This window comes from Hydra vulgaris, chromosome 01 (genome assembly GCF_038396675.1).
Source record: "Hydra vulgaris chromosome 01, alternate assembly HydraT2T_AEP".
Classification (NCBI taxonomy): Eukaryota; Metazoa; Cnidaria; class Hydrozoa; order Anthoathecata; family Hydridae; genus Hydra; species Hydra vulgaris.
Genome location: NC_088920.1, coordinates 22,327,501 through 22,338,792, shown reverse-complemented (window position 1 = coordinate 22,338,792; position 11,292 = coordinate 22,327,501). Strand labels below are relative to the sequence as shown.

Genomic DNA, 11,292 nt, shown 5'->3' with positions numbered 1-11,292 from the left:
TATTAAATCTTAAATGTTTTGGAATTTGTTGCAATACACTTTCTTCACCTAAACTATCAAAACAAAAAAAATGACCCTTGTCTATTTTCATCAACACTCTCCAATGTTGACCTGCTTCTTTTGTAGTTTCATTGTTGTAAATGATAAAGGAGCCATTTTTTTTCAATTGTTGAATAATATGAATATGTGTTTTTGTTTGACTTAGTTCGTCAAAAGCATATATTCCTATAAAATAATTTTTAAATTCTGAATTTTTAAAAAAACGAGACAAAGAATCATCAGTAGCCATTTTTTTTTATTCTTCTTTTTCTAAATTAAAAAAACTCGCAATAAATAGTGTTACAACAGCGTGTAATATATTAACAAATAAAGTTTTTTTATCGCTGGTTCCTTCCTTTATAATTCCTTCAATGTTTCTTTTAACAGACTTCTTTTTTAAAGCGCCATCTAGTTTTTCTATCAAAGAAGAGACGGTAGGTATTACTTTAGAAGTAAACGTATCCACAAAACCGTCAGTTTGATCACCTTCTGTTAGAACCATAGGTGGTTTGATTTTTCTTTCTAGCGGCAAAAGAGTGAGCTTGGTTTTATAGAGTTCTATTACATAATGTTCGCCATATGTTTCTTTTAAATCATCAAAGTAGTTGAGATGAATGGAACAAAGTTGAGGATTTTCGAGTAAATTATTAAATTCACTGTTTTTAAAACATTTTTCAATACTGTAAGAATTTAATGTTATCCTTTTAGATTTGAGTACATTTTGTAAAAATTCAAATGAATTTTTATCTGTAAAATGTTCTTCTTCTAGGTAATCAGATGAAGGTGAAGAATTTCCAGACTTGTGTTCATAATGTTTATATCTTTTAGATACTTCATCGAGCGCGCACACTGCGCAATTATTGTGAATTTTTTTAATGATGCTATCAACGCGATTCATTTTTTAATTAAAAAATGTAAAAAAAATATTTTTAAAAAATTTGATTTTTTATACTTTTTTATTCATTTTATTAAAGAATACGCTTCTTTTTTTAATCAAAAAGCATTTTTTTTTTCTAGTTGTGGTTACTTGATGTAGAATATATATCTAATAAAGAAAACCATGCGTGGGGTTATCATTGCATTAGAGAAGTTTGTTTAAGATCTATCAACGATAAAAAATATTTTTATGTTCAAGTCATACCTTGTACAAAGTTGGAAGAATTAGATGAAAAATATAAAAAAGTTTTTAAAGATTGCCAAGATAATATACATGGATTAAGTTTTTATCCTTCCTTTAAATATACAGGAGAAATTATTTTTTGTGCTTCTGTAAACGACTATTTAAAAGAACAATTCAATAAATATCAATGGAATCTTGTATTTTACAAAGGGGGCGAAATCGAACGAAATATTTTAAAATCAATAAAAACAGAAAGCAACATTTGCAGTTTTGATTTGAATCGTTTACTATTTCCTAAAGTAAACAAGCTGCCTACTTATGTCATCAGCGAATCATTGTGATCGGAACGTTTCAGACATTCTGTTACAAAAACGCACAATGTAGAGCATTGTCCTCGCTACGAAACATACATGTTTTCTTTATATTTAGAAGATTATGTTAACGAATTCGTGTATACAGAAACAAATGTTGAAGACTATGCAGGACTTATTAAATTGATAAAAGACAATATCAAATGTGTTTATATATTAAAAAAAGAGCCTTGTGAATGCTTTGACAATATATTTCGTATTAATAAACTTGTATATCAACTTTTTGATATGGAAAAAATAAAATAAAAAAAATTATCTAGTTTATAATCCTTCTTCCGCAGTCACATAATATTTGGTGTAGTGAATGTTTGTATGAATAGGTTGTTTCGATACTATTTTGTCGTTTTCATAATTATAAACTTCGTCCTCTTTTCTGTATAAAATCTTTGAAATGTTAAAATTTCTCTTAAAGAAAAAAAACCACTTAGCAGTGGGAAACATTTCTATTAAACTTTTTTTGTGAAAATTGCAACGTTCAAAGGCTTTGTAAATGTACACTTTATCTCCTTCTTGATGTACTTTTTTTGTATAAAATATTCATAAATAGGAACTGGTGTGTATAGGGTGTAATAACCATTATGAAAAACTTTATTGTCAAACGAAAAGCAAGGCGGTTGGTCCATGCAAGCTGGATAAACGTAATTTAATAGTTTACAATTTTTCTTCAAGTTATCATACTCCCATTTGTTAGATAGATACGGAAACAAAAAATAATACTTTAAAGTTGGTTTAATTTTGCTTTTCCACGAAGTTTGCTTTTCCATGTTTTTTGATTTGTAATAAAGTTTATATACTTTAACAAAATCTTCTAGTTGTTTTTTTAATTCTTCGTGTTGTTTTTCTACAGTTGTTTTGGTTACATTTAAAAAATCATCGTTTATCATGCGACATACTTCTAGCATGCTCGTTCTCCATGATGGCGATTGTTCTGCAAAATTCATATAACGACGTAAAGGTTTTTCAAACAAATGAAGTCTATTTTCATAGTCTTTAGCTATAAAGATATAATATAGATCCTTGTATTTTTCTTCTTCCAAGTTCAATTCCGAGTTAAAATTTTTAAAATACGTAAAAAATGTCTTGCCATTCTTCATACGTGTTATTTAAATGGTGAAATTCAAACAACATAGGATGTAATTCATTATCTGGATAAAAAAGTTGAACAGCTTTGATGAGACTTTCGTCGAGTTGTTTGCTAGTCATTTTCTCTTTCACAAATGAACTAGCATTTATTTTTTTTCACCATTTATATAGGAAATAGAGATAAAAAAAAAACAAGTTTTTAATATTAAAACAGGTTTTTTAATTCAAAAATTACGAAAATTTTCTTAAAAAAAAAAAAATTATTCTTCGTCTTCTTCTGGTACTTCTGCTACTTCTGGTTCGACTTTAGTTTTTTTTGTTTCGATTTCAACAAGCTCGACACAAGCTCTTTTCAAATTTTGATTCAAATTTCGTGAAACACCGTTTTTAATTAACGAATTGTGAAAAGACGGTTCTATAGCCATCTGTCTTGCGTATTCTGTAGCATGAATTTCGTCTTCTTCTTTTGCTAATCGTATATCAAAATTGTTAAACTCAACGGTTTTTATTATGCGAGTTTTAGGGTAAGCCACTGTCATAAAGGCTTTGTTTTGAGCTTCTTGCATACTCGCTATTAAAGTTTGCAATACTTTTTTGGTCATTTTGTTATGATTAAATATAAAAACCACATTATTAGTTACTTCACCTTTGGGCAATTTAAACGTGTTGTCATCTTTATTTAATTTCAGCTCAGATCTAAACAAATAATTTGTTTTGTTGAGATCACACATTTCTCTATATCTCCATGGTAATAAGATTTCACACCCTTTCTTTTTTGGTTTGTAAGTCAATTCTTTTTTAAAATAATTAAATTGCGCCAATGGTTTGAGAGGGACAGTAGAATATTGTTTTTCTTTCACATTTTTTTCTTCTTTAAATTCAATTAGCCACAAAGTAGCAGCTGCTAAATCAGCAAATTTAACATAGGTATTATCATTGCAGTAAACAGTTTTAAACTCTGCCATTTTTTGTTAATCGTTGTGTTGTGAATGAACTTTTAAATGAAAATGAACTCTTTTTATACTGTTTGAGTTGAAAAGAGAGATTAAAAAAACAAGTACTAAACAAGTTTTTAAAAAAATGTTAATCCTTAATCAAGAGTCTAAAGTTCAATGTGGTGTGATGTACTTTAAATTTTGTACTTTATACTTTTAATTCTGTTTTAATGATAGAGATAATGTTGTTATGACTACTATTTTATATAAAAAGAGTGAAAAAAAAACTTGTTCAAATCATCTTCTGGACAAGACAGCGAGATAGATAAAATGAAAAATAAAGAGTTTAAATCACTCGAATTTACAGATATTCATGAATGGTCTTTTTATGAAACAAAAGAGAGTGCTTGTTTTGATCTGAGAAGCTCAAAGGATGTTATACTTCAACCACATCAACGTGTTTTAGTAAGTACTGGAGTGTATATCAATGAAACGGATTCAAATTTAGCAGGACAGGTATATTCAAAATCAGGAATAGCTTATAAATATGATGTGGTAGTGTTGAATGCTCCAGGAATAATAGACGCCGATTATAAAGAGGAAATTAAAGTCTTATTGATGAATCATTCTGAAGAAAATTATGTGATTAAACGTGGAGATGCTATAGCTCAAATGGGATTTGTAAAAATGTTTAAAGCTGTAAAAAATATAATAGAGTTCGATGGGTGTTGTTGTCGTGGAGTAAAAATGTCAATGATTAAAGATGTAGAAAAAAAGGGTGGTTTTGGTTCTACTGAAAAATAAAATTTTTTTTGTAAAATATTTTAATTATATTTTGTAAATTTTTTTATTTTTTTTAGATTAGTAAAAATTATGGCTTCATTTATTTTCACCGACAATCCGAATTTTCTATTCAATGGATTATGTGTTGACAAAATAAAAAATTTAGATTTTCGACTATCCATGTTGGAAGAAATGCATCATAATAATGGTCATGGCAGCAAAATATAGATTTTTGAAAATTTTAAAGAGCAGTTAAAAGATGAAAGCAAGGCTTATTATAGTGTTCCTTTTTATTATAAAAATTATCAATTTTTAATGAAATTGACTACCCATACAAAATGCGATAAACATGAAGAAGAAGAAATTGGTTTATATATAATGATGCGATCTACACCTTATGATGCAGTATTAAAATGGCCTTTTATCAATCGTATTATTACTTTTAAAATATGTGGTCCTCACGGTAAACAAATAAAAAAAAGTTTTTCGACTGAAAATAATGTGTCTTTTCAACGTCCAGTCAAAGATCAAGTAAATGTTGGTTATGGATATTGTAATTTTATAAAAACAGCAGACATTAACGATTATTTAATTGAAAATAATTTGTATATCAAATGTAAAATTAAGAATTTTTTTAAATGTTTTTTTGTAAATTTTTTTTTTTTTAGAAAAACTAATAAAAATGGAATGGCCTACACGCTTTGCTTGGGATACTATTTTACAACATGATGAAGAACAATATGCTCGTTTAAGAAGAATAGTAGGCTATGTTAAGTACTGTGGTCAAACAAGCTCATTCAGTAATGTAGTTAAAGATGTTAATGATATGATGAATTCTTTAATGCAAGCAATTCAAGTTATGAGCATAAGTAAACTAGAATGTTATTTGGATATTTTTTCTAAAATTCAGTTAGATTGTGCTAGTAGAGAAAAATTATTGACGAATTCTACAGATTTTATTGTGACGAATGATAAACAAACCATTGCAAAAAACTTTTCAGAATTGTTAACTTTTAGTTATAAACATATTGAATGTAATCACGATTTACAATATCTTTTTAAACATTTATCTGTATAATTTTTTTATTTTTTTAGATAACTAATTAAAATAATGAGAGAAGATAAAGAATACCTTCTTTGGAGCGCTTGGGATGACATTAGAAAATTAGATTCTGAACAACATACTCGTTTAGAAATCATATTAACGTTTCTAGAAGACAGTCAAGCTATTTTATTTAGTGAAGCACTTGATAATATGATTGTAATGAAAATGAAATTTTATCGAACATTTGGAACTATTCGTCAAACTAAACATTATATTTATATTTGATTGTTATTGAAAGTATTTATCGACAATGTCAAATTACAAAAAACATGATATCATCATTTGATATAATAGATGAGGATCATAGTGTAGAAAAATATTTAACAGATGTAAAATTTATCGAAAACATTTTTTTAGAATTAATAACTTTTATTAATAATCATATTGAATGTAATCAAAATTTAGTATATCAATTTAATCATTTAACTGTATAATTTTTTTAGATTAACTAATAAGAAAAACATGGATAATGAAAAATGGTCTGATATTCGCATTGAATGGATTATCAAATATTACAAACTACATCATTCTGAACATAAATTGTGGAAGTTTTTGGAAGAATTATCACCTGTTTTTTACTTTCATTTTGTTATCGTTAAAGAATTTTTAACCAATGACGACCATCAAGATGGAATAGTGGGGGAACTTGAAAAAAAAACAGAAATTATAAATAAAAATAACGAGCAAATAAAAAAATATCTCAATATACGTCATTTTTTAATAGAGTTGGTCAATTTCATGATTGTCATTTGCAATGCTGCAATTGAAGAAGACGAATTTATTGTAACAAAAGAAAAGGAAGAATTTGCAAGAAGAGATGAAGCCATGTTCTCTTATATGAAAGTAAACGTGGACATGAAAAATTTTCATTATATTTCAAAGCACGAAAAAAGATTAATAACAAAAAAAACAATTAAAAATTGTTTTATGATTACTCTTATAAATATTTTTATCGAGTAACCTATTTTTCTTAAATTTTTTTTGTACTTTAAAATCTTTGTATTTTTTTAGGTAAACTAATAAAAAATATGGATTTCTTTCGAGATTATAAATGTGGAAAATACATCTCTCATTAATACAGAAAGTTGGATAAACTTAATGCAGATATTGCTGTCGAATATAAAATCGTAAAATGTTTTGTTAAATATGGTGAAGATTTTAAAGATTTTGTTAAAAATTTTCACGATAACATTTTAAATGAAGCAGTAGATGAATTGAACAAATTAATACGAAAAGATGCTGAAAAAGATGGTTTTATTAATAGATTAAGAACTTTGCAACTGTATATGCAAGCCATGTACAAATTATTTACGACAAATCAAAAAAATATAGAATGGCTTAAAACAGAAGTAGAAAAAGATAAAGAAAAACAAAAAGAAAGAGATGTGGCTATGTTTGAGTATATTGAAAAAAATGTCCCTGAATTTCACAAAGACATAATGAATCTTTTTTCTTTTGTCAACAAGACTGAAAAAACAATACGTATTCGCGAAGAATTACAACGTTCATTTTTAAAAACAATGGAATATTTGAGTACCTTTTTTGATTAAATTTTTTTTTTCTTTAGATTTCATAATAAAAAATGCCAAATTTAACAGTACGACCAACTAATAGTTTAATGACACCTGTTGAAACCTCATCACGTTATATAAAACTATGTGCAAATTCCCAAAAAGTTAAAATTGATTATGTAATGAACAAACCAAAGAAAATTGTTTAGATTAATTATTTTTTGTAATTATTTTTTGTATATTTTAGGTTACATAATAAAAAAATGGTTGTGGTTTGGAATTTGAAATTGTTAAAAACAAAGATGGAAGCTTTGGTCTTATTGAAGATATTGATCCTGACAACAACGTATTTCGTTACAGCAATGTTCTTCCAGATTTTACAAGACACACTTATTTGAATGCTAAAGATTTTTTGAAGAATGAAAGTGGTTGTTTGGAAGATTGTTTGGAAGATTATCATCTTAAAGAATTGTTTCAAGAAGAAATGACTCAAGAAGAATTTGACAAATTTGTAAAACAAGTGGGACAAATCAAACCTGAAAAACTACGAGTTGATAAATATTCAGAAAAAGAAACTTTTAAAAGAGAAAAAGAAGTTTTTGAAGCATTTTTATTTTTAGATTGTCGCATGAGTGAACAAGCTTCTGAAGCTTAATGCGAATGTATATCTAATTGTGTATTTTGTAATTTAAATGCTTGTTACATTTACGCCGAAATAAGAAGAATTTTTGGAATATAATTTTTTTGGTAGAATTTTAAAAAAAAATGTATTTTTTTTAGTTTACATAATTAAAAAAATGGAAAATAATATAATGTTGGCTTCGAAAAAATTAGGGTTGGCTGAAGTATTCTTGAAAAAGAAATTTTCATATTATGAAGACTTGAAAAAGAAATTTTCATATTATGAAGACTTGAAAAAGAAATTTTCATATTACGAAGATGGAATTAACTATTTGGCTTCGTGTCCTTGCGAACCGAATGATATGTGTACAAAATGTCGAGAGATCAGATCGGAAAATTTATGTTCGGAAACAAAATATAAAGATTCTTTATATTAGTTTGTTGAAACATTTTTATGTATTTTTATTAGATTACATAATTAAAAAATGGAAAATAATATAATGTTAGCTTCACGAAAAGTGGGATTAGCAGAAGTGTTATTAAAAAAGACTTTTTCATACCATAAAGATGAAATTAACAATTTAGCTTCGTGTACTTGTAATCCAGACGATATGTGTAGAAAATGTAGAAAGATTCGTTTGAAAATTATAATTTCGGAATATAATGACTATGAAAGAAAATATAAACATTCTTTATATATAGATGAATAATTATATTTTTATATTGAAATGTTTATATTGAATTTTGTTTAAATTTTGTATTGAATATTGTTTAAACTTTGTATACATTTTTTTTGTATTTTTTATATTGATTTTTGTTTAAACTTTGTATATATATTTTTTTTGTATTTTTTTAGATTACATAATGAAAATGGCAGATTACAATTTGTATATGGAAACAATCGATCTTGATCTTGATGATGATATTAATTTGGACGAATTAATAGATTATGTTGTAGAATTTGATGAAATTGGAGAAATAAAAAAACTTGTGTTTTCTATGGAATCTTGTACAAAATGTAGAGGTGAACCGTGTGTTAGTTATGGAGAAAAATATGAACAACTCAAAAAATTTATAATTGTCAATGATCTGGTGAAGAAATATCAAATGATAAAAAAATAAACTGTAAATTTTTGTATTTTTAAAAAATGTATTTTTTTTTAGATTTCATAATAAAAAAATGGAAATTAATATAATGTCTTCGAAAAAATTGAAATTAACAGAAATAATGAAGAAAAGACTTAATTATTTAGCTTTCTGTCCTTGCAATACGAACGATATGTGTGTAAAATGTAAAAAAATGAGATTGGAAATTTTATGTACAGAAAAGATTGAATACGAAAGAATATATAAATATTTTTTATATATAATTGAATAATCTTATTTTTTATATTGATTTTTTTTATATTAAATTTTTTATATTGTATTTTTTGTATTTTTCTTAAAGCAACAAAAACTAAAGGCATTTTTTTCAAATATAAACATGTAAATTTTTTTTATAATTTTGTTTAAAATTTTGTATACATTTTTTTTGTATTTTTTTTAGATTACATAAAAAAATGGAAACTAAAATAAAAATAAATACAACGAGAATGGATACAAAGTCGGTAGCATATAAATTGGGTATACCAGAATATAGGCTAATAGAGAGTTTAGCATGGGCTAGAAGTGAAATTTTGAGTTTGTCATCGTGTCCATGTACAAGGAACTACATGTGTTTGAATTGTCAAAAGATTAAAGATGATATTGGATTGCATCGCTCTTTTTTTTATAATGAATGGCCAAAATTTTGAAAAAATGTATTGTAATTTTTTATATTTTTTTTAGATTACATAATAAAAAAATAGAACAAGATAATATTATATTGAAAGCTTCAAAAAAAATGGATTTATCTAAAGAACAACGCTTGGAAATTTATGAAAAACAAAAAAAAAGGATTAAATTTTTGACCGAATGTCAATGTGATGAATACGACCCATCATTTCTTTGTTTGTGTTGTAGTTATTGTGTGGATACAGCTTCAAAAAAAATGGATTTAACTAAAGAGCAACTCTTGGAAATTTATAGAAATCAAAAGAAAAAGATTAAATTTTTGTCCGAATGTCAATGTGAGGAATACGACGAATATCATTTTCTTTGTTTGTGTTGTAGTTATTGTGTGGATACAGTGAAAGAAGTTAAAAATCTCGAATGAGTTAAATAAATACTTTACAAATATTGGCCCAAACCTTGCTAAAAAAATTATAACCACACCCAACTCATTTCAATTATATCTTAAATCGTTAAATGACGTAATACTTCACGATAACGACTTTTCTCTTAAAGAATATGAAACAGCCTTTTCTTTTCTTAAAAAAAATAAATCACCTGGCTTTGATGACGTTTCTAGTAATATAGTTATTTTAAACAAAAATTACATTTCCAGACCTTTGATTCATATCATAAAACTTTCAATTAATGAAGGTATTTTCCCTGAAGCACTAAAGTTGGCAAAAGTATGCCCAATTTACAAAAACAATGATCAGTCAGAAATCTCTAATTATAGACCTGTATCAGTACTTTCTGTGTTTTCCAAAATATTTGAACGTGTAATCTATAATAGAATTTATAACCATTTTAATGAAAATAATTTATTTTACACAAAACAGTTTGGTTTTCGAAAAACCCATTCAACTGAACACGCAATAATTGAAATAGTAGACCAAATTACTATAGGATTCGAAAACAATAACTTTACTCTAGGATTATTTATTGACCTATCAAAAGCATTTGATACGGTTGATCACCTCATTCTTTTAGAAAAAATTAAACACTATGGAGTAATAAATAAAATCTATGATTGGTTAAAAAGCTATCTCACTGAAAGAAAACAATATGTTATTAATAAGGAATCAGGTGAACTAAAAATTATGTGAGGAGTTCCGCAAGGGTCAATTCTTGGTCCCTTGCTGTTCTTGATCTATGTAAACGATTTGCATAATGCTTCAGCAAAACTTAACGCGATAATGTTTGCTGACGACACAAATCTTTTCTTATCGAACAGTGACATTAGGCAACTTTACCCTGACATGAACTATGAATTAAGGAATGTCAGTGAATGGTTTAAGGCTAATAAACTGTCACTCAATGTAGATAAAACAAAGTATACTCTATTCCATAAAAAATCACAACAGGAAAACCTTCCCTTAAAATTACCAAATTTAATTTTAGATGATAAACTAATCGAAAAAAATGAGTCAATAAAATTCTTAGGAATTCTTATTGATGAAAATTTATCATGGCTTCCTCACATAAATTATATCCAATCAAAAATTAGTAAAACAATTGGTTTGATGTACCGTATTCGCCCATATGTAACATCAGAAAGTCTGAAACTAGAATATTTTGGCCTAATACATTGTTTTATTTACTATTCCAATATTGCATGGGCTAGTACTCAACCAACAAAACTTAAAAAAATATTTTCTCTACAAAAACATGCATGCAGACTTATATATAACAAAAAAAAATATGAACATGCAAAACCACTAATGAAAGACATGCAAATGATGAGTATATATGAAGTTAATATTTACCAACACTTAATTTTTATGTATAAATATAATAACAGCCTGGGTGCTTATTCACAACTTTTCCGTAACTCTTGCGTAGCTGAGCAAAAGTTATGAAAAACTTACGCAAACTATTTTTTGCGTAACTATTTGGTATTCACAACTTTTTCGTA

At 26.3% G+C, this 11,292-nt stretch overlaps 1 protein-coding gene across 1 annotated transcript; it reads left to right on the top strand.

Annotated features, from left to right (window-relative positions):
• The first annotated feature begins 3,878 nt into the window (after positions 1–3,878).
• On the top strand, positions 3,879–4,352 carry LOC136074233 (deoxyuridine 5'-triphosphate nucleotidohydrolase-like). Its single transcript, XM_065786539.1, has one exon. It carries the CDS (start codon positions 3,879–3,881, stop codon positions 4,350–4,352), a length of 474 nt encoding a protein of 157 aa, XP_065642611.1.
• The last annotated feature ends 6,940 nt before the right edge of the window (positions 4,353–11,292 follow it).

Bases quoted from the DNA above. Each gene is read 5' to 3' on its own strand.
- LOC136074233 (XM_065786539.1), top strand. From the start codon at position 3,879: ATGAAAAATAAAGAGTTTAAATCACTCGAATTTACAGATATTCATGAA.